The sequence below is a fragment of the Gekko japonicus genome, unplaced genomic scaffold (assembly GCF_001447785.1).
Source record: "Gekko japonicus isolate JY-2015 unplaced genomic scaffold, Gekko_japonicus_V1.1 scaffold1039, whole genome shotgun sequence".
NCBI lineage: Eukaryota > Metazoa > Chordata > Lepidosauria > Squamata > Gekkonidae > Gekko > Gekko japonicus.
In genome coordinates this window covers 615,478-639,143 of record NW_015164218.1, presented here as the reverse complement: position 1 = coordinate 639,143, position 23,666 = coordinate 615,478, and the positions used below count along the sequence as shown (strand labels likewise).

Sequence of the window (23,666 nt, the reverse complement as noted above, 5' to 3'; positions counted from 1 at the left end):
GTAGTAGTGAGATTATTTCCCTGTTTCTACTATCTATCTCGGTGTCCCAGTGATTTAATAAGAAAATCTCAGGTTTGAAGTTAAGATTGTGCAAGGTTATATCATAAATCTGTTTTCTGACCTCCTCCCAAAATTTGCCGATTTTCGGGCACTCCCACCAACAATGTAGGTAGGTACCAACCTGCCCACAGCCTCTCCAGCAATGCGGGTCATTGTTCCTGTTTATTTTATGTAACTGGTGTGGAGTTATGTACCAGCGAGAGTACGTTTTGAAAAATTGAAGTCGAACATTAAAAATGTTGGAGATATTGGCCGGGGAGGACCAAACAGTGTCCCAGTCTGCTTCATCCCATTGTACCAGCAGCTCTTCTTCCCACCGGTGTTGAAAGTTGAATTTTGGAACATTCTCCCCCAAGATAATCGTATGGTATATCTTAGATACCGTGCCCTTCGGAGAATTAGGGTATTGCTTAATGATTTTTTCCAAGGTTGTTAGCTCTCTCCTAAATATACCCAATTCCGTGAGGTGATCAATGAGGTTTTTTAACTGCAGATACTCAAACCAAGGGGTCTGTTTCCCTAGTTTCTGATCAAAAAATTGCTTATCTCAGAACGTATCTTTGTCCCTTAAGTCTTGGAGACGGCCATATCCTGCTGCCTTCCACTCTTTAAATGCGTGAGGGATTAGGCCTGGCTGGAACCAATCTTGGCCTGTAAATGTGGACAACTGCGAAATCCCCTGAGGGAGGAGATGCTTGATCTTGTCCCATGTTGCGAGTGCGGTTGCCAACAAAAATTTCTCCTTAACTGATCTTGGTCTGGAAGCGGGCTTAATCCAGATGATTTCTTAACCAATAGTCTTGTTGACCACAGAAGTCATCTCCTGGCAACTGGGTCATCAACTCTTTCTGCTGCTGCATTCTTTTGCATGTAGCTCTGTGAATTTCAGTGTAAGAAGACATTTTGGGTCCTGAGATGTGTTTCTTTTGGTCCCCCTTAGGATCAGGCTGCTAGAGACATGAAGAGGCTGGAAGATAAAGACAAAGAAAGGAAAAATACAAAGTAAGTTTTTTTCATACATTGCAACCAAATCAAAATCCAGGAGATGGACAAGTGCATGGAATTATTCTATATTGTTTCCTTAGGGATAACATTTCAAGGTTTTTTGCCAAGCCAAGATCTTTAGGCCTTTTTGAACCTCCTTAAAGGCTGTGATCTGAATTCTGAGGGTTGATTTGTGGGAGGGTGGTATATGAATGACTGTGCCTTGCAGCAAGAGGGCCCCGATCCGCTTAAGATTCTGCAGACAGCTCATCTCTCGTATGTGGTAGACGTGAAACAAATTCATTCGAGATGGCCCTTCATAATTTGGCAAGCCCTGGTGGGTTGGAATTCATGTAGTCGTGTCTTTGTTGCTGCTGATTGTTGTTGATGTGGAGTCATATTGATACTGGTCAGGTTGAATGTATGGAGATGGGTATGTGGAACATTTGCAGGGAAGTTTTGTTTCTCTGCTTGTTTTTCCAGGGGTATACGCGATGATATTGAAGAGGAAGATGACCAAGTGAGTTTTCCACGCAATCTTTCTATCTATTATGAAACAATCTCCAAATAACCTGCAAACACAAATTCCTTAACATTCTTTGAAATAGATTGGAATCACTTGAAATGGTGCCCAGTTGTATTGTTTGCTAGGGGGATATTGTATGTGTGTGTGTCCCATCTAAATGCATTGGATCATGTAAATAATAGCTGAAAAACCTTTGAGCTTGTGCTTTATCTCCACATCAACGGGACCATTGTTAATTATTTTCCAATTCCTGTTATTTAACACCAGTGACCAATAGCTTTATTTACATTTACATAAAGGAATACTTGTAACTCAAATTCCAGAAACTCTACCCTAGTAGTTCCCATTTTGCGTGAACCACTGCTCATGCCTTGGCTCTTCCTGATCAGCCCCTTCGGGTCAGAAGGGAAATGAGTTTGTCCATCCTTTGTATCAAGTGCAGTGGGAGCATTCAGTCACTTCTGAGTCAAAGACATAGCAGAATGATCCACAGATTTCAGTGGAGGTTGCCCATTGTATCTTTGCGTGAGCCCCAGTTCTGCTGGCACGCTCAGAACAATGACAGCTCAGGATGAAGGTCACTGAGGACAGATTATTGTTGCTCATACCAATTCTAACAATAGATTCTTTGATTTGATTTTAATTTAAAGTGTGCTTCAGCTGTCAGAACCTTCTGCTGTACTGTTTTAGCCCACCTAGAGTGATATGGTTAAAGTGGAACATGTTTTGAGCCTGAATGGAAATCTGCCGTTTGGGGATCTTGACAGTAAGGAACTCGAACACACCACCCTGTTCCCTTGATAGACATTAATGCTATCTTGGAGGATTGCAAGTGCTGTTTAATGTAGTGAATGTCCATGAGGCGTAGCTGAGGAATAAGGACTGAAGAAGAAGCTCACTTAAATTTACAGCACTGCAAAATTCTCTGCAGATTGAAAACCTGAATTCATTGGTGGGTAGAGTTGATTGTACCTTCCCATCCTCCTTTGTCTTTGTTGTTGCCCACTCCTTTTCCCTATCAGCTTTGCAGGAAATTAAGTGCATTGTGGAAAACATGTTGTCTGCCAGCTTAATACACACAAACCTCTATCTCATGCTCTCTTTTTCAAAACCTTGTTGGATTGTTAAAGAGTTGCAGTAGTCTGATGTTGCACAAAGAAGAATGTCAGTTTAAAAAATTGCTTCTGTTATCTGGCATTTAAATCAGTTTACATATTGGAGGGGAAATCAACAAAGTTGCCTTATTTTTTAGAATCTGTTAGGCAAGAGACAGTTCCTCCTCATTGAAAGTCTAAAATTAAATTCTGACTAGAAGGGAAAGTACTCATTATTTTTTCCCCTTCAAGTTTAAGAATATGGAATATTCCCTTTTTACAGTAATACATTAACATGGTCTCTAAAAATCTTTGAAGGAGCACATAATTCAGAGAGTTGTTTGAATGTTCCTGTTACCTAAAGTAGATATTTCCATCTCCTTAAGTAGGTAGTAGAACAGAACCTTCCAGAATTTCAGAGGAAAACTCCAAGTTTGTTCAAAGGCCCATAGTTTCCCATCAGTGTTGATTTATGGAATTGTTTATGGAAGCTTGTGTCCTTCCCGAATAACTCTTTCCTGGACTTGAGGCAAAGCAACTAGAGTGATACATTTCATTGGAGCAATATAAGGTGGCATAGGAATATATGAGATTTTGAGTTTCACAGAATTCTTCCCGAGCCCAAATCATATTAGAACTGAGATGCAGTTGGAACACTCAACTTTGGCACTTCTTACCATTGGTTCTTGGATGTTGCTTGCACATAGATTTCATAAGAACATAAGAAGACCCTTGTTGGATCAGACCAGTGGTCCGTCTAGTCCAGCATCCTGTCTCACACAGTGGCTAATCAGTTCCTTTGGAGGGTCAACAACAGGGCATGAAGGCCTGATACTGATGTTGCCTCCCAGCTCTGGGATTTAGAGGCTTAGTGCCTCTGAATGTGGAGGTTCCCCTCAGTCACCATGGCTAGTAGCCACTGATAGAACTATTCTCCATTAATCTATCTAATCCCCTTTTACAGCTGTTTATTCCTGTAGCCATCACTACATCCTCTGGCAGCAGATTCCACATTTGATTCACTCTCTGTAAAGAAGTATTTCCTTGTGAAGAGTATCTGGTTCCTTAATCACATTCTCCATTAGGTTTAGAAGAGGGGAAAAGAAACCCTTTGGTACAATTTGCTTTGTAGTCTAAGGATATAGGAATTATGACTGGGGACAAATGATAGCTCTTAGGAGAAAAAAAGGTGGGTGCAGCAAATTGGATCACAGAAATTATTGCTCTGCATGCCCACGCATATCTGCATTAGTAATTTGTGGCCCATTGACTATCTGAAAGAAGTGCCAGCTCTTCCGGTTTCAGAGAAGCTAACCTAGAAGTAATTAAGTTGCCAGCTGACCAAAGAGCTGTTTACAAACTTGCATTAAGGCCAGATGAGGCTTAATGTAAAGTAAAGGGAATACATTGGGGCATGTGTAGGGTATCTCCATTGATCATTTCACTGATATTTCGCAGGGCTCTTTTTGTAGCAGGAACTCCTTTGCATATTAGGCCACACACCCCTAATGTAGCCAATCCTCCAAGAGCTTACAGAGCTCTTCTTACAGGAGCTACTGTAAGCTCTTGGAGGATTGGCTACATTAGGGGTGTGTCGCTTAATATGCAAATGAGTACCTGCTACAGAAAGAGCCCTGGTTGGGGGTTGGTAGAAAGGGTTTCCAGGGCAGTGGTGTAACATCTGAGCAGGCTTCAGCCTCAACACTTCTCAGAACAGCAAGGTAGTGTCATCTCAGCATTGGTGAAAACTTTTCTTTTTGAGATACTGCTTCAACATTTGGGATGCCCTGAAATTTCCAATTTGCTATTTGGGCCAGATATAGCATCCAGTGTACAAACCTTTAATTCAGGTCTCCTAAATCATTGCACTGGTATTACTGAAAGAGCACTATTAAAGTTGAAAGTCATAGGTAACCGGTTTCTTCTCTGTAAGTAGGTAAGTGTTAAAAATAAGCAATGTATCTAGCAGTTAAGCAAAAACTTCTTGTATGCAGTTATATTGCTGTGTTTTGCTGCAGGAGGCTTACTTCCGTTACATGGCAGAAAACCCCAATGCTGGTGTGGTCCCAGAAGAAGAGGAGGACAACCTGGAGTATGACAGTGATGGAAATCCAATTGCTCCCTCCAAAAAAATCATTGACCCTCTTCCTCCAATTGACCATTCAGAGGTGAGGGAGTTTTATCCATCACACTGAGCATCTAAGGTTAGAAAGCGAGGTGCTCAAACTGATATATACAGAAGATTTACATTGTGACCGCTCACAGCTGTTTAAAGCCCAACTGATCAATTAGTTCTCTCCCAGAAGCTACACGCTTGCCAATAACTATTGCCTGAACAGGAATGTTCACAAACATTCCATGACATTGACTGCCACTCAAGTAGAGGCTTGATACAAAATCACAGCACTGAGGCTGTAGCACTGTGTAAAAACTACAGATGGACATGTAAAGTCCTAAAGACAATCTATTTCAAAGTTTATAAACAACTAACATTTAATACATTCGTACATATTCAATATGGTCCACATAGGACTCCTTAAACAGCTTAAATACATTAGAATACAGCCAAACTCTCTTCCTGTATACAACCCGGGTAGAGGCAGCAAGCGATTCTGAACCTGCAGGGTGACACATCTGACTAACTCTGTTTGGCTGGCAGATCGAATACCCACCATTTGAGAAGAACTTCTATGATGAGCATGAGGAAATCACCAGCCTCACTCCGCAGCAAGTGGTGGAGCTTCGCCATAAGCTGAACCTCCGGGTAAGGTATAGATGGATCTCTGCTCTGGGAGCAGCCTTGTTCAGACAGCTTAATGGCAACCGTGGATATGACACACAAGATGTAGCATTAAATTATTCCTGTCCAGTGTGCTTGTTTATTGGGGGGGGGGAATCCTTGTTAGATGTCTTGAGTATTGGTTGAGTTACAGTATTGTTTAAAAAAACAAAAATCAGTTAATCTATAACCAAAGAGACAACATTAATATTAATCCCTTAATTCAGGCCCAGATACTTCCATTATACAAAAATAGTCCAGCCAGTCAATGGAATGCAATATCTTTTAAAATAATGTTCCACAGGCTTTCCTAAAGGGCAGTATGTAGCAGACAGCCCCTGGCAGACCATTTCAAAAGGGTGGTACACGTACAGAAAATAACTAGCTGCAAAGAAGGGAATTTTAAGAAAACAGTGTTGCGCTGACCTTGGAGCAGGATTCTCCAGCCCACCAAAGGGTGGCCGGCACGGCTACAAAACGGCTGCCATGGGGGCAGGGCCAGTCATAAAATGCTGAGAGGATCCATAACAGTTGGGAGAGCCTAAGGATTGTCCTGCAGTTACTTCTTCGTGGGTGTTCCTTGCAGACAACAGATTGTTCTTCCTGGGCTCTTTTGGAGCACCTCATGCATCCTGGAGGCAGAAGAAAGCTGGAACTGGCTTTTTGTTTTGTGGAAGAGAAGCTTTTTGGTTTCAGTTTCTAAAGGGAAGAGGTTGGAGAAGAACATGGCTTGATGGAGAGAGGGTGTCTGTTCAGGCAGAAAACATGGAGGAAAGCATGGTGACAATGAGTATGTATAGAAACGTAAGTGCAGTTTGGGTTTGGGCAACTGGTTGCCCTCAAACTACCTCAGATTTGTGTTCAGCACTTTTGAGCTGGCAAGATGCTCCTCTGCCTGTGTCACAGAATCATAGACTCAGAGAGTTGGAAGGGGCCATACAGGGCATCTAGTCCAACCCCCTGCTTAATGCAAGATCAGTCTAGAGCATCCCTGACAAGTGTTTGTCCAGCCACTGTTTAAAGACTGCCAGTGAGGGGGAGCTCACCACCTCCCTAGGTAGCTGGTTCCACTGTTGAACAACCCTTACTGTAAAAAAGTTTTTCCTAATATCCAGCCAGTACCTTCCCACCCTTAACTTAAACCCATTATTGCGAGTCCTACGATCTGCAGTGCCTTGTGTTAAGGTCCAATGGGAAACTGGAGAGGAGCTAATGATCCTACTGAGCCAGTGTGGTGTAGTAATTAAGAGCAGTGGACTCTAATCTGGAGAGCTGGGTTTGATTCCCCGCTCCTCCATATGAAGCCTGCTTGTGTGACTTTCGGCCAATCTCATTTCTCTCAGAGCTCTCTGAGCCTCACCTGCCTCACAAGGGGCCTGTTGTGGGGAGAGGAAGGGAAGGAGAGTGTAAGCTGCCTTGAGACTCCTTAGGTAAAGAAAAGCGGGGTATAAAAGCCAACTCTTCTTCTAAAAACCAACTCTTCTTTGTTCTACCACTCCTTCCAGATTTTTTGTTTTCCTCCATCATGAGCTGCTTTCCCAAGACCATGAAGCCATTTTCATCACTAGTCTCTTATGGTTTCTCCAGCTTCTAAGCAGATACTTCCTAATATTCTGTTCACTCCTTACCCCACCTGGCCTTTGACTTGCATGTGGGGAAAAAACTCCAACCCTTTCTGTGATATTGATCCGATTTGACGCATCTCTGTGGGGGAGCATTTCTGGCTCTTTCCAGGCCCGCATACTCCAAGCACTCCTTGGGTGATGTCTCTGCTGTCCCAAATAAAGCTTTCTGATTTCATGGATGCTCGTTGTGCTTTACGGGTGGATCTATCACTGCTGGACCCTGAGTAGAAATGCACCGTATTCAGTATAGGGATAGTGAATCTGTAGTCGGGAGGGAAGAGGCCTGTTATATGGATTCAATTTGTGAGACAGTATCAGGGGTAGGAGTGGATTATCTTTGACTCCCATTTTTCCCCCTCACGGGTTCTACAACATCTTGTAGGTACACTAAATGATCATCTTTCCCAAAAGAAAGTGTGCAGGCCTTTGTTCATAATTGATATGATTCTCCATAGGTCTCTGGAGCTGCTCCACCAAGGCCGGGAAGCAGTTTTGCTCATTTTGGTTTCGACGAACAACTTATGCATCAGATCAGGAAATCGGAGTACACTCAGCCTACCCCTATCCAGTGCCAGGTGGGTCCTGTAGGGTAGTAAAACAGAAATCCCAGAATATAACTTGCAGTCTCATTCTTTTTGAGGAGTAGATGGTGTCCCTCCCAACATAGCGATGCTATCAGTTTTTTCCTTGACTAACAGGCAGAGGTGTAAAATTTCCTGTGGGTTTTGTTTTTCCTAGTCCCCCCCCCCGAAAAACATAGGAAATTTTGGGGAAATATATACAATATTTACTGCCCTGTCAAACCTAAACTAATTTTACTGCTCTAATGACATGAAAGGCATCATTTATAACTTATCATATCAGATTGCAGTATTTGGCATATTTGTGGAATGTAAAAGTTATAAATGTGGTAGTTTTCTGTAAACAAAATTGCAAATACACCTAGTGCCTGAGAAGAAAACCAAGCTTAGCACATGTAACTTAATTTTTGGTATCTGAAAAGTAGAAAAAAATAGGAGCTAAATAAATAACATTAAATATATTATTTGGTCAGAAAAAGGTTGCACACAGGCTCAGTAATAACATCCATGCTGCTAGCTGTAGTTGCAGATAGATCCTGTCTTCTTTCAATCACTGCTGATTAGAGAGAGCTCAGTTCTTAATGAAACTTTTACAGATTTCCTCTGAGGCTTTGGTGCAGTTTCTGCCCTACCTCCTTTTGATCTTTTTTTTTTACTTCCCACTAAGTAAGGCAATGCTACTTTTTACCCAGTCTGTGGGTATCTGTGTCGCAGTGGTTTGAGAGAGAGGTGAAAAGGGTTAGCCACTAGGGAAGAGTCAGCTCAAAAAAACTAACAGTTGGGAAATATTGAAAGTCCTGTATGCTCCCTTTATGAAGAACTTTCTAGGTACATAAATGTATTTGGGTTTAAGAGCTCTATATCACTACAGCATGAGCTCCTTGTCTTTAAAAGCATTCACTCGTCCTGAAAGAGAAAATATTTCATAGGAGTTTTTTCAGTACTCCCCAAAAGTTCCATTTTTTTTTTCTATCAGAAAAACCTGAGAAAACGGCCTCTGGAAAAAAATGGAAACAGAACGATTTCCCCCCCAAATTTTTCTGGCTGGCGGGGGAGGACCTTGCCAGTTGTAAATTCCGTTTCCTCAATATTTGATAGCGGGATCCCCACAAATGGTAACTTCTGCGGCTACTACCATGGATCTTTATTTAAATGTGGATCTTCAGTAGAAAGGTGCTACGCAGATGTTGTTATGAATGGAATGTTTGTAAATTGTCCCCCAACTTTGCATTTGCCAGTTGTAAATTCCATTTCCTTGGTATTTGCTAGTGGGATCCCCCCAAATGGTAACTTCTTCTGAGGCTACTACCTAATGGAACTTATATAAATGTGGATCTTCAGTAGAATGCTACGCAGATGTTATTATGAATGGAATGTTTGGAAATCATCCCCCATGCTCAGGGTCACTTATTGCATTTTGGAAAGTTGGCGGGTTCAAAATATGTACAGGTGGTTTATTTATTTTTTTATCTCCCCCTTTAGGGTGTTCCAGTAGCACTGAGTGGCAGAGACATGATTGGCATAGCGAAGACTGGCAGTGGGAAGACAGCGGCTTTCATTTGGCCCATGTTGGTTCATATCATGGATCAGAAGGAGCTGGAACCAGGAGATGGACCCATTGCAGTGATTGTGTGTCCAACCAGAGAGCTGTGCCAGCAGGTAGGTACATATTTAGGACTTGTTGAAAGGCAAAGAGGATTAGTAAACCCCGACTGGGAATAGGATAGACAACCCAATGGATTCTGCTATGCGTGGCCCTTGTCCTTTGGATTTGCAGCTTGAGTTGGTAACAATATATGAAAATATTCAGTAACATTTTACATATAAGGTAATGCTCAGGGGTCCCCAGCATGGTGCCCACCAACACCTTTCCCGATGCCCACCAAGTGTTTTTTAGAAAGTGGTCAGGGCCAGATGGGGGTCTTGCCCAGCAAGGTTGGCCATTGGCCATTTGATTGGCTCTGCAGATTTTTTTTTAAAAGATTGCCACCATAGCTCCAGGGTCTTTACTGTGTAATTGAAGGTAGGCTGGGGCAGCCACTTTGTTGCTGGCTCTAGCTCTGTGGCCGCCATCTTATGGCTGTGCCCACCATTCTGTGTCAGAAGTCCAAAGGTGCCCGCAGGCTCAAAAAGGTTGGGGACCGCTGGCATAGCTCAACCACCTAGAAGGAGAACAGAGAGCCTCCAAAGATAATTTGCACACCGAGAAAGTCAGTGTGAGTGGTGATCTTCTAGTTCTTGCCGCACTGTCAGGGCCTCCCTCGATTGGTCAAAGACTTTGTAATAGAATTTTAGTGACACAGGCGGACTTGGAGTACTTGTCCCCTTTCAGATCTCAAGAGACCAGTGTTGAGGCCCAAGTGCATTGGAAGATGGCACACATACAGAGTGATGCTTCTGCAGTTGCCTCTTCCATGTCTTGGGCTCAATGTTTTGGGCTCAATTTTGTAAAGGCAGGCTGCAGATGCTACAGCCGTGGCAGGGAAGAGCAGGTATAGGATTGGTTGCCCCTGCCAGAGTGCTTGTTTTTCCCATGAATCTGCCTTTCTGTCCCCAGTCACAGTGCTATTTCATCTTGATATGATGCTGGAAATTTGTTCAGGGGGTGGGGAGGGGCCCTTAAAATTTCATCACGAGGAAAACATCAGTTCCACTACTGTTGTGAAGATGAGAGATGCGGAAAGTGCCAGAACAGATGGCTAAGAAGGAGAGGGACCTGCTGTGATCTAGATAGGAATAGTGTTTACTGAGCGGCGGGTACCAGAAGTGACAGATAGGTAGGCATGGAAGGGAAGAAGCCAAGCAGAACTCAGTCACTGGAAGGGCCACTTAAAACCAGAAAGCTTGCAGATAGCGGGGTTGGATCCTGCAGTCTGCTCTGCTGATGGTGGCTTTTTCTTCTGGCACTGACGAGCCTTCTGCCACCAGAAGAGTTTCCTCTTGCTGCAACGGGCGGCTCCCTGAGCTGGAGCAAAGTGCCACTGTTATTGAGGCGGATTGCAGGACCCAGTCCATTCACTCTGTGTGTCCTTGGATCTAAATTGCTTGGGAAGATGTACGCATTTTGCAGTTCCTTCTCTCTGCTTTCTTCATTGCCATCTTATCAATGTCCTGTGAACGTTTCTTCCTTTAGATCCATGCTGAATGCAAGCGCTTTGGGAAAGCCTACAACCTGCGCTCCGTAGCGGTGTATGGTGGAGGAAGCATGTGGGAGCAAGCAAAAGCTCTGCAAGAAGGGGCAGAAATCGTTGTCTGTACTCCAGTGAGTACTTCTCCAGGCGCCTTGCTGCCACGAGGGGCTTGGAGGGTTCAACTTTTTTTTGTAAAGGGAAGAAAGCTCTCTAAAATTAGTTCTCAGGTTTCTGAGTCTCTCTTGGCCCTAGTTCATCTTCATCTTGACTAAATCCAGACAGTTGTGATGCACACTGGAGTAAAGTCTCAAGAGGGAAAGGGATGGGGCGTTAGATCTTCGGAAGTCAGTTGCTTCTGAGGGGCTTGTCAAACATTGAAGCAACTGAACTCTTTGCTGGGGTGAAACATCTTCCCTCAAATACTTCTTTTTTCCCCCCTTGGTTGTCCTGGCTGGCTGGTCGTCTCCTTTTTCCACAACTGAAAATGAAAAAGGGGGAAATAAACTCAAACCAAATTGAATTAAATACCTGAAGGTTAATAAAATACAAATGTATAGGCCCAATTATGGCCCCGGTCATACGGCCCGGAAAATGTGGGGGGGGAGCGTGGCTGTTTGCCCCGGAGCAAAATAACGTGCGACTGCGCGATCAGGCATCCGGTTGAGGTCCCGTCGAGGTCCCGTGGTTAGGGGGGAGGTGCCAATCACACGACGAGGCAAAGAAGCGGGGCGGCGCAGCAAACGGGGTTGTGTTTTTAAAAAAAAAAAAAACCTGAAATGTACGAATGCTCCGTTGGTTTGGGTGCTTGTGCGCATCCCATGGAGACTTGGGGGGAAAAAACCTTTTTGCGAGGGGACATGGGCGGGCACCGGATGCCACCGAAAACGCGATCAGACGCCCGCCCTTGCCTCCGAGGTACTAGTTTTCTACCCCGCATCTTCGGCGGGAAGCCTCGGGTGAGCCACGGGACCTCTACACTTCCCAGATGTGGCGCTGTGATCGCGCCCGGAAAATCCGCCTATCTTCCGTCTCTGTAGCATGACTAATGTTCTGTGTGACCAGGGCCAATAAAAAGTAAAGGTAAAGGTTTCCCTTGCTTGAAAGCCAGCGCTGTCCGAAGACTTCTCCATGGTCATGTGGCTGGCACGACTAAACGCTAAAGCGCACGGAAAGCTGTTACCTTCCCACTGAAGCGGTACCTATTTATCTACTTGCAATTTCTTGCTTTTGAACTGCTAGGTTGGCAGGAGCTGGGGCCAGAGATGGGAGCTCACTCTGTCACGTGGGAATGAGGTCTTGAACTGCCAAGCTACAGAGCTTCCAGTCTGCAGTTCAGCGTCTTAACCTCTGAGCCACCGCAGCCCAGGCCCAATAATACTGTTAGTCAAATCAAAAATTAATAAATATTAACAAATATGCAAAAATACATGTATTTATTACACAATAGATTAAAAATAGATATTGGCACTATAACTATCATTGGTAATGAACAGTGTAGATACTGGCCCTCACTATAACTATCATTGGTAATGAACAGTGACATCCAAAGGTGACAAATATTGACCCTGACCAGACGCATTTTGGCTCAATTGACCTTCCTCAGTGGTCAGACTAATACATTTATATCTTTTTTTTAACCTTCAGGTACTTAATTCTACTTTCCCCCCATCATAAAACTTTCAGACAAGGATTTTTCTGTTCATGCTAAGAAAGGAGTCCCAGTAACAAGCATAAGGAGGAATAACAATAATGGTTTGCTCTTTTTCCTGTTCAAGCTCTGTGATCTAGAGATTTCTGTGGTGTGGTTTAAGACATTTTATACTAACAAGCTTGCTGCTGTTATAATATTTCCATTCAGGGCCGGCTGATTGATCACGTGAAGAAGAAAGCTACCAACCTCCAGAGGGTCACTTACCTTGTGTTTGATGAAGCTGACAGAATGTTTGACATGGGTTTTGGTAGGTAACGCAGTAAATGCAGCCATAGTATGGATGTGCCACAGGGCTGGTCCATGTTCCCAGTTTCACATCTTCCTCCAAGACTCCCAGTGTGGCTTGGCAAACCCATCAGTAAAAGAATGTAAAGACAGGATGTCTTCTTAGCTATGCACTCAGCAAAGATGTATTGCCATCTTGTACAGGCTATTTTAGACGACAGCGGTGGGGCAAAATGAAAGCCTTCAGATATGGAATATAACTACTAGGAAGGGAAAGAAAGCGATTTGACCCAGTGCAGAGTAGCGAAAGTTTGGGAAGTCAAGAATAATGCAGCACAAATAGGCACCTTCTGTGGCATTCTCTGTGGTTAGCTGTGAGTGATGCTCTTTGTCTCCAGATTGTCCTGGGCGACCACATGAAAGGGTGGCCTCTGGTGGCCGCTCCCAACCTCTGGAACTTCAGAAATCTGTCAAAGCTCAAGTCCAACTCCCTTCCAAAATACCATTCTTCCTCAGGCAGGCATTTTGTGGCCAAGGGGAGGATTGTTTTGAGTGTCTAGCTCTCTCTGATTTGCTTAACACCCTTCAGAAGAAGGTGGGGCACGGTAGTCGCAGCAGCCTTAGAGTTGGCATGGAGCCCCTGGCTCTGCAGCCACATCTTGTATGTCCATGGCTGCCAGGACAGACCTAGAGGACTGGTACTCTCTTGTCCGACTGTGTATTGCCCTGCCTGTCTCTTAGCCGTGGTAGAAATTGGCCAAGGGAGGTCCATTTGTGTGCATGCTCACACAATTCCAAGCTGATACCTGATTTGTTTTTAGTGGATTAGTAATGAAGGGGGGATTAATTGATCTCTTTCAGTTAGTGGTTAGGCGCACAGACCCAAAAATCAATGTTAGGTGCCATTCAAGGAAGAGTGTGGTATGTCACTCACCAAAAGAAAAGGCTTTTTCCCCCGGACTATATAGTCTCATGCTGGAACCCAAGTCTCCTAAAATACAATTTTTGCAAAAACTAAAAGCTCTTGATGCAACTTAGTTGAATGCTCTCCCCTTCCATTGCCTGCAGTTCCTTGTGTTCAGAAAAGGCATAGTGATTCAGTGTGATAGGTAGCTTTGTGTACTAGATCTGACCCAGCAAAGATAAAACTGGAGTATCTCTGTAGCCTGTAGCTGTGATTTGCTCTTAATTTCAAGGTGCTAGTTAAACAGAGAGCAAATATCTATCGATAAAATTGCTAGTTTTGTAATCTCTTGATTAACACCCTTTTTGTAATGTATACAAAAGGTATTTAAATGCCTTGTATCTTGTATTTTTATATAACCTGATTCTAAAGTCAAATATATCAGCAGTGCATTCAAGAATTCCTGAAGCTGAGTTTGGAGATGGTTCAGCATTTTGTGAAGTAAAACTGCAGTATCCTAGAGAGCCAGTTTGGTGTAGTGGTTAGGCGCACAGACTCTAATCTGGGGAACCAGGTTTGATTCCCCACTCCTCCACATGCAGCTGCTTGTGTGACCTTGGGTCAGTCATAAGTTCTTTCAGAGCTGTTCTCTCAAGGGCAGTTCTTGAGAGAGCTCTCTCAGCCCCACCTACCTCACAGGGTGTCTGTTGTGGGGAGGGGAAGGGGATTGTAAGCCACTCTGAGACTCCTTAGGGGGAAGGGCAGGATATAAATCAAGCCTCTTCTTCCTTCTTCTCTTCAGAATACAGCAGGTTCAGTTTCAGTTACATGCCATGCTTGATTTATCCAGTTGGTTGCTTAGGAATCTCAACAGGGCTGTTTTTTGGTATATGTCAGAGCAGCCGGAACATTCACTGGAACTTTCTTCTTCTCTTCCCTTAGAATACCAAGTCCGCTCAGTCGCCAGCCACGTGCGTCCCGAAAGGCAGAGTGAGTGTGGGCTTCTTTAATGTGGAATAATTTGAGACCAAAGAGATACTAGCCTCTGTCAAAGTCTCTCTCCTTTCGGAAGAGATCCTGGTTTGTCCTATTTGGATTCAGAATCTCCTTTCTGTATCTAGAAATGAAGTTGGAATATTATACACATTTGGGCTGCATTCTCTATCCTTTCTCTCCTCCAGTTCTAACCATTTCCAAGGCTTTGCCATATTTGTTCATGTATAGGCAGCTTGTAGTCCCACCAGCCACTGCCTTTTCATTTCCCCTTCCTTTCACATTGCTGTTTTATGGTGGCTTTCTCCCCATTCCTAGCCACCCTCTGTCCTTATTTTGATACATGAATAATGAAAGAGTCCTGTGGCACCTGCAGTGCCTAGTGGCTTAATTATTCCTGGCATATCAGATCCCTACAGCCAACAGATCAGGGGCAGGCTAGCCTCCACCACAGCGTCCTGCCCTGCTTAGATTGGAAGGAATCTAAGATATAGTCTATCCTTCTATCCCCACTTGAGCAAACCTAATAATCTCATTGTGTGATCAGACACTGCCAGCTTTGCTGCTTGTTTTGCTGTTGAGCCATGGTGGAGACTGTTTGAGAAATCACGTTTTGACCTTAGGCGCACCTATATGCAAGCTGGAAGCATCTTTCTCTGGCAATGGTGCACCTGTTTGAGAGCAGACTATCTCTGAACACGTGCAGAATGTCACGTATCTTGTTTCTGGAGGCTTTGCTTTAGACCTGCGTCCTTCCATCATCTCCCCCTTCCCTTCTGTAAACTAAGTACTGCTTTCCTGCCTCAACAGCTTTGTTGTTCAGTGCAACCTTTCGGAAGAAGATCGAGAGACTGGCCAGAGACATTCTGATTGACCCAATTCGTGTGGTGCAGGGAGACATTGGAGAGGTGATGTTTCTGGGTGTGCATTTCCCCCAATCCCCTGCGGTTGCAATTTATTGCTAATTTCTGACTTGCTTTCATCATTCCCCCCTCCCCCATCCAAACAGGCAAATGAAGATATCACTCAAATTGTGGAGATCTTCTCCTCTGGCCCCAACAAGTGGAACTGGCTGACCAGCCGCCTCGTGGAATTCACCTCTTCAGGGAGCGTCCTCCTCTTTGTCACCAAGAAAGCAAACGCTGATGAACTGGCCAATAACCTCAAGCAAGAAGGGCACAGCCTGGGGCTGCTGCACGGCGACATGGACCAGAGCGAAAGGAACAAGGTCATCTCGGATTTCAAGAAGAGTGCCTTCCCTGTTCTGGTTGCTACCGATGTGGCAGGTAAGGGTGCAAGAACAGGATTTTTCTTAAAGACCCAGGAGCCTTTTGTTGTTGAATCCTATGCTGGACCTCCCCACCTTTTCCTGAGCCTTTTCCTCCCTGCTAGCTTTCTCCTGCCTGCCAGCCTGTCACCCTTCCCTGAAGTGTCCATGAAATGAGCTGGCAGCCGACTGCAGATGTGAGAAGGATATTCTGGGCCACGCCACGACCTAAAGGAGCCAGTGGCCAAGGGGAGGTTGCTCTGCCTCCCTCCCAGGAAGACTGCATGACCCCACCAGCATTTCATTCTGATATTTGCAGACTGCCCTCCTTCCTCCTGCCTTTTTCTTCCTTTCCCCTTTGTCTGTTTTTTCTATTTGTGGGGTTTTTTTGTTTTTTTCTTTTCTTTTTTAGTTTAGGAGCATGAGGGCTGGAGCCTTCTCTGGATTGGTGAGATCTGCTTTGGGAGGCAGTTGTCTGAAAAGCAACTCCCCCCGGGTCCTGTATTTAGCACAGAGAGTTTTGCACTCAGCAGACAATGTGCGGGTCTGTGTTTTAACAACTCTGTTGTTGTAGCCCCATCCCTCTGATCCTAGAAAGTGAAAATATTATAACTTGTTAGACGTCCTTACACAGTTAGATAACGAGTCCAGTAGCACCTTAGAAACCGACAGGATTTTCAGGGTATGAGCTTTCAAGAGTCAAAGCCGTCTCCATCAGATGCTTCATCAGGTGTTTGACGAAGGGACCTTTGAGTCTTGAAAGCCCATACTCTAAAACTCTTGTTGGTCTCTAAGGTGCTTCTGGACTCGTATCTGACTGTTCTGTTACAGACCGATGCGGCCACCCTCTGAAACGTACTTTTCCTGGACTGTTTTTGATTGACAGTCTGTAGCAGTCAAACCAGTCTGTCTTATTTAATAGTTTTAGCTCACCTCTGCCCCAGGTTGTAAGTAGTTTAAATTTGGCGATATTAAGAAACTACCGTGTTTCCCCGAAAATAATTGTTCTCTCCAGCTTTACTTTAAACTTACGTTGTAACTTTTCCTGGTGTGTTTCTTACTCAGAAGTTACAGGTTTGTGGTGTTAGCATAATTTAGACATCTCAATGTCGGTCTTATTTTCGGGGAAACGGGGTATTTAGAAACTGGCCACTGCTCCCTGTGTTTTGTTCTCTCCAGCTTTACTTTAAACTTACAGTGTAACTTTTCCTGGTGTGTTTCTTTCTCAGAAGTTCCAGGTTTGTGGTGTTAGTATAATTTAGACATCTCAATGTAACACCTTTCCAATCCAAAAAGACATCTCTTAGGAGTAAAAATGGCTTGTATCCCATGAAGCGGCTCCAAACCCTTAAGGGCATTTCTGTCTTTGGAGAAAGGGGATGGTATTTCTTCTGATTTTGCGCAGGCTTTTGTTTTGCCCCTTAGGCTATTCCTGAGGGTTCATTGACCTCCATTAAGAAAATGGGGTGGTGGGAGCAGTTCAGTGGGCTTCAACGGGAGAGGGAGGCAAGGCAGTTCCACTCTGCCAATGGATCTCATTGTTTTCAAACCAGTGTAATCCAAGCACAGGCCTGTAGCCGGTCTACATTGAAAGATTTTTGGGATTAAGTGGTTGCTGTCAGCTATGAGTTTTCTTAAATGGGGGCGAGAGAAAACATATTTGAGTAGACCTAGCTCAGCCCGGGTGGAGAATGGGCAGCGCAATCTGAGCAGAGACTTGCAGTGAGGTCTAGACTCCAGACATGCCTTTCCCTTTTCTGTGCCCCAGCTCGTGGTCTGGATATCCCTTCAATTAAGACCGTGATCAACTACGACGTGGCCCGCGACATCGACACCCATACCCACCGCATTGGTCGCACAGGCAGAGCAGGCGAGAAAGGGGTGGCCTACACCTTACTGACTCACAAGGACAGCAACTTTGCTGGGGACCTTGTTCGGAATTTGGAAGGAGCCAATCAGAATGTTTCAAAGGAGCTCTTAGACTTAGCCATGCAGGTAATGTATGCACACATCCAGAAGGGCCGTCATCTTTCCCTTGCCTGAAACATGCATTCTGGATCCAAAAGTGAGCCGCCTCAAATTGATGGTACTCATTTTCGAAATTTGTATTTGGTTGCTGTTTTAAACAGCATGCTTTCCAGGGAGCAGTCTACTAAAGGAGACCCAGAGGCATGTTTTTCACTCAGTCTCAGCCAATCAGTAGGTTGGATCCAGCCAGGTCTTTCACTACTAAAAAAAGGGAGAAGGGAGTCCTCTGCAACCATCCTAAAACTAAAAGGCTGTGCCAAGGAGCATGGGACTTAGATGGACAAAAGCCATGTGGAATGGAGGGTTTAGTAAAGATGGGAATTGGGTAACATTGAGTGAAAAAGTTGGCTGGATCCAGCCCACAGTTTTGGGGGGATAGTCAAAGGGATTTTGTATTTGAATGTGAGAGGTCTGTGTTCTCCTGTGAATTCATCTCTATCATGGACTCATTTTGTGGAGGTAGTCAGGTTGCTCTCAGCCTGGCTTTTCGCCAGTGGAAGTCCCAGTTCAAAGCAGTGTTTCTAGTCTGATTCTCACTATTAGGTTCTAACAATGAGGCATATTCTCAAAAGCAACTCAAGTCCAGAGTTTGTTTTCCCCTTGCAAACGTGTTCCCTTCCCTATTATGTGTTAAAAATAAAATAACTTCTCTTAGATTTTTGTCTGTTGCTTTTGGGGGGGAATATGCAGTGTAAAATTGTGATTTTTTTTCCCATTCTCGCATACCATACACTTCCAGCTTGAATTCTGTAGCCTAGAGTGGACCTGAACCAGACCACAAATATATGCTTGCTCCTCACAGACTTATCTCTTGTACTCATGTTGCTGTCCTCTTTCTTTCAAAGAATGCTTGGTTCCGAAAATCCCGTTTCAAAGGAGGGAAGGGCAAGAAGCTCAACATTGGTGGCGGTGGCCTGGGGTATCGTGAACGCCCCGGCCTAGGTTCTGATGGTTCTGTAAGTACAGCAAAAAACCTATCCTAGATTCAGTGACTTTGGACGTAGACAAGCAAGGCTAACTGCTAACATCTTTGCATTGCAGGATCGTGGGAGTAACAGCATCATGAGCAATTACGAAGCGTACAAACCTTCAACAGGAGCAATGGGGGACAGACTGTCTGCAATGAAGGCAGCATTTCAGGTAGGTATAACTAGCTGTCCTTGTACTAATCTCTCCCTGTGCCATCTCTGTTGCTGCCATTTTCCCACTAGGCCAGCTTCTTTGTCTATAGATCAGCATCTTGCCTATCCAGACAATATCAGAAGGAACCTTGGAAGGCAGAGTTCACCCTTGAGGATCAGAAGGCTGAAAGGGGCAAGTTGAGGATCTTTGTCCAGGCTTTCTTTATCCCCCTTCCCTTGAGACAGGCTTCTCTGTAGGTCCTCCACATTGGTGTGGCCTCATAGCTGGAGAGAACTACTGGGAGGCCAGAGGGTAGAGCTTCATCACTTCCCCTTCTGTTGTGGTATCCCAGCATGAATTCACTCAAATAAGTCGTTGTGTAGAGGAGGGAAGCTAGTAAAACTGAAGTTTCCTCAGGCCTAGCACAAATTATTCAGTTAGCAAATTTTTTGTTGGCCAGGAGATGGAGCCGTCACATTCTGTTCAGCATCTAAATCAAAATTGCTCATTGGCACATCACAAGTCAACCCCCTTCCATACAAATTAATGTGCTTCAAGCAAAGCACAGAGGGAAACGTGTGCTTTAATGCCAGAGGAGCCTGGGGGCAGAGTTTGGTTCAGTCAAATCCTCCAGGTGGCTCAAGCAAGCAAGCCAAGCCATGTACAGGAGAAGGCAGTAAAGGAATAGCCAGTGTTGTGCCTTGGCCAGTTTGGCCTAGGAGAAGTTCCTTCCCAGCACAAAATATGGCAGTTAACAGGAGGAAATCTCTGAGCAGTGGGGGACACCTACTGAGCAGAAGTGCATCTTTCCCATCTCCAATCTGATTGCATCTAATGCCCCTGAAGCAAAGAAAACAGAAAAAGTGGCACATACTGTATGGGGATTTGGGGGAAGTTACATTTTCTTTTTCTTTCCTCTAGTCACAATATAAGAGTCACTTTGTGGCCGCCAGCTTTAACAACCAGAAGACGGGCAGCTCTTCAGCAGGTGCCAGTGGCTGGACCAGTGCTGGCAGCTTGAACTCCGTGCCAACAAATTCAGCACAGCAGAACTTGGCAAAATCCGACAGCCCCATGAGCGCAGCAAAGGGGCTCTCAGGCTTCATAAGCGCCGGAAGCCTAAACAGCATCCCTCCCTTCCCGAGCCCCGGAATTCAAGGATTCAACAGTGTGAATGCCAGTAACAGCACCCGAGAAGGTAGTGGTGGAGGCCGAGAACGGTACAGTGACAACCGAGGCAGCGGTCGCCATGGCGACAACCAGCGCCATGGAGACAGCAGCAGTCGCCACAGCGACAGCCAGCGCCATGGAGACAGCTATCGCCATGGAGAGAACCGCCATGGGGACAGCCATCGTCACAGCGAAAGCCGACATTCTGGCGGTGGAAGCAGCAGCCGCCACGGGGACAGCCGGAATAATGGGGACAGCCGGAACAGCAGTGAAAACAGAAATAGTGAGAACAGGAACAGCGAGAACAGGAAGGATGGCAACAGCAGGGACAACAGCAAGACAGATGGTTTTGCTGTTCCCGAACCCCCAAAGCGCAAGAAGAGTCGATGGGACAGCTAAAGGCCCAGGCTCACCACCAAGTGGCAAAGGCGCCTCTCGAAGGAGGCTTGGTCTGCCAATAAGTAGTCACTGAGGAGGAAAGCAATGGACAAGAACGTTCCCCAACCAACCTTGGCTGGTGCATCTGTAGACAGCTTCACTTTAATGGCACGTAGGTGTTGTGCTTTGGTAAAAAGGAAAGCATTCCCTTTCGTGGGACTTCTCCATGCTCTGGCTTTCAATATCCATCCACCCGAGGGACTCGGTTAGCAAGAACAAAAAAAATTGGTTGGGAGCATTTTGATTTTGCTTTTTGCTTTTTGTCCAGAAAGAGGCTTGAACTGGGTAGATCCCCCCCCCCTTACGAATCAGCACGGACTTCAACCAGCCCAGCCTCCCTTTCTTCACCGTCGTCACCGTGGTGCCCCTAAAACTTTGTCAGCTGGTTACAGTAGCAGGCTGTTTCCAGATCTGCTTGCCATGTTCATACTCACATTGCATGTGCGCAGAGAAAATGGTGATCAGGAATTGGGTGCCAACAGCTACCCCAAGCGGCAAACATGTAGGTGGAATGATGACCCCTGGCATGGGTGGGTCGTAATGGAGCAGGCCCATCTACACAGAATCTCAGGCCTGGTGTGGGAAACATAAGGTCTTGCTGTGGCTTAAGTCAGGACTTCAGCTAACCTTTTTCACCTTCTCACCACATGTATCAGCCCTAACTTTCTAAGTCCATCTTTTATTAGGATTTGTGAGCGCATGCTGTGACTCGAATCCTGCCCTCTTGTCAGTAGTCCACACGTAAGACGGAGAAACGTGACCAGAGTATCAGACCATCCCCTGCTGCTCAGTGTTAATTGACAGACACTGCTTGAGATTTTATTCCAAGAAGTGGAGGAGAGAGATGCAGGAAACATTTAAACAGTTCACCCTGCAAGTTCTGCAGTTTTTCTCTCTTTACTTAAGCCAGCTAAGATGAGAAGTTTGAGGGGAGCGATCTTTGAGTTGGTAATGTGGCAGATTTAAACAGCAGTCTCACTTATTTGTGGGCCTCTTTTGGCCTAGGAGCCTCCAGTTGCCTGCCTGCTGTATTTCATAGAGTTATTTTTAGGGGCAGAACGGCAACATTCCCTCGTATCCAATTTGAGTTTTTACACCGCACGTCGTCTCCTGTCATCCAGATTATTTCTTTCTGGCAGCAGAGAATCTGACGTTTGGTGGCAAAAAACTGCTCAGCAAGGGCTTAGCAGAAGCTGTTACCTTCCATCTCCCAGGGATGGTCCAGTTTCATGAATAAACGTGGGGAACAAGATCTCTGCTAACCATGCAGTTGATGGGGAAAGGCAGGCCATGAGGTCCTGTGTAGATTGGTTTATAAATGTTTTCCAGATTTTTATGGTTCCCTATCTCTCTGCCCCCACCCTGGTTAAAACATACTTGGGGGAAGAGAAACCTTTCACATACCGCATCAAGTTGTCATGATTTTTTTGGGGGGGGGGAGATCCAGGAAGTTTTTCAGACTTTTGTAAGTTTGGGACTGGAAGAAGCTTGTACACAGAGATACTAACAACGGGACCTGTTTGGAAACAGATTGTGGTGTTCTTTCCAAAATGGATTTCACGTACATCTGGAAAGAAGCAGCAAATGTAAAAATATCTTGCTTTTTTAAAAACTGTGTTCTTGGGCTCTTTAATTCTTTTTTTTTTTTTTACAAGTGTGGTAGGATAATCTTGTTTGCTGAAAGTAGAACTGTTTTAGCCTCTCATTTATACAAAATTATCTGAAGCCGTGTCAGGATCTTGTGACATGCTGTCCCCTTTAGTTTCTGCTTGCTCTTCTAGTAAATGTTTTTATTATTAGGACAATTGCCTGGCTTATGACTGTTTTGTGTGTTTTTTCCCTCTTACTCATGAGTAAGTTTTGCTGATGCACACAAGGTCAGGCTGCTGTAATTCTAAGGAATGCTTTGTCAGCTCAGATTGGCTGGGGTCTCTGAGCATCTTTGCCTTTCCTCACAGCACCTTCCTCACCTCTCTTGCTCAAGTGCTTTTATTCTAAAGGATGCTTTTCCGTGGAGTGCCTGCTCTCTGCCTCTGGCCCATTGGGGCCTGGCTAGCACAGGATACCCATCTTGTAGATTGGAATAGAGAGCCTTTTGGTCCCTTTCTGTACTGTCCCAGGCCCTGGGAGGAAGCTGCTTGAAAGTGCTTTCCCATGTTGTAAGTATAAAGCTGGATCCAATTGATTTCCTGCTGGTGAAGATCTCCTCTGACAACCTAAAAAGGTTATTCTGGAGATCATGGGACCTGTGTGGATGAACTAGGACTGTAGGAAGGAGGAGAACTGAGTGAGACCGAGTAAAAGAGCTTGCTGGATCCAACCCATTCTGTTTAAAAGCTTCATCTATTATGTTCCAGTCCATGTACATGCAGGGTATGCATTCTAGCATAAAGTATCCCTGGCAGCAAGTACAAGTTGGAAGGGGTTTGTTGGTGCTCTCTAGACCCTTTCAACAAGGCATGCCGTCCTTTGGAGAAAACAGCCACATATTCCCTTACAATACATGTCAGCCAATCTCTGTTTCCAAATGTTTAGCTCCTGCAGCCAGGAGGAGATAATTTGCAAGGGAGAAAAAGAAGTCAGGGAAAAGCGCTGTTTTCCTGCACTTATTTCTTAGCCATTCTGCCTCCAGCTTGGGGGTCCAGACCCTCGTTTGCAACAGAAACATGGGTCTGAAATCTCAGCAGCGGGGGAATTGCAGGGAGAAAACAGACCAGTGGAAAATTGTAAACACACTTCTTGCTTCATGCTCTTCTGCTGCAGCTGGGTGTCTAGAAATGCAACTTGGTCAGTAACTTATTATTTTCAGCCGTAAAGGGTTTCCATAACGGCCTTGAGTAGCTATCTTAGTGGGGAAAATTGTCCTGCATTGAACTCTATTCCATTTGTGGTTTTAAACATGTCACCTCTTTTCTGCTCCTCAGAGTATAGCCAAAATGAATGGACTTGTCTAATTCTTATCACTTTCTCTGACAGTCCCATTGCAGTGGTTCGTTTTGGGTTCAGAGACTTTCTTTTACAAAGGCCT

The 23,666-nt window shown here is 44.9% G+C and overlaps 1 protein-coding gene across 1 annotated transcript in view; it reads left to right on the top strand.

Annotated features, from left to right (window-relative positions):
- DDX42 (DEAD-box helicase 42) overlaps positions 1 to 22,675 on the top strand; it is a 28,616-nt gene extending 5,941 nt beyond the window's left edge. The window contains exons 5-19 of the mRNA XM_015408518.1: positions 1,001 to 1,062; positions 1,528 to 1,564; positions 4,683 to 4,832; positions 5,324 to 5,428; positions 7,524 to 7,643; positions 9,132 to 9,308; positions 10,783 to 10,911; positions 12,639 to 12,738; positions 14,563 to 14,610; positions 15,424 to 15,521; positions 15,623 to 15,899; positions 17,649 to 17,875; positions 18,754 to 18,864; positions 18,950 to 19,048; positions 19,952 to 22,675. Coding sequence (XP_015264004.1) covers positions 1,001 to 1,062; positions 1,528 to 1,564; positions 4,683 to 4,832; positions 5,324 to 5,428; positions 7,524 to 7,643; positions 9,132 to 9,308; positions 10,783 to 10,911; positions 12,639 to 12,738; positions 14,563 to 14,610; positions 15,424 to 15,521; positions 15,623 to 15,899; positions 17,649 to 17,875; positions 18,754 to 18,864; positions 18,950 to 19,048; positions 19,952 to 20,599 — 2,388 coding nt within the window. The 3' untranslated portion in view covers positions 20,600 to 22,675. The remainder of the gene's footprint in view (positions 1 to 1,000; positions 1,063 to 1,527; positions 1,565 to 4,682; positions 4,833 to 5,323; positions 5,429 to 7,523; positions 7,644 to 9,131; positions 9,309 to 10,782; positions 10,912 to 12,638; positions 12,739 to 14,562; positions 14,611 to 15,423; positions 15,522 to 15,622; positions 15,900 to 17,648; positions 17,876 to 18,753; positions 18,865 to 18,949; positions 19,049 to 19,951) is intronic.
- The last annotated feature ends 991 nt before the right edge of the window (positions 22,676 to 23,666 follow it).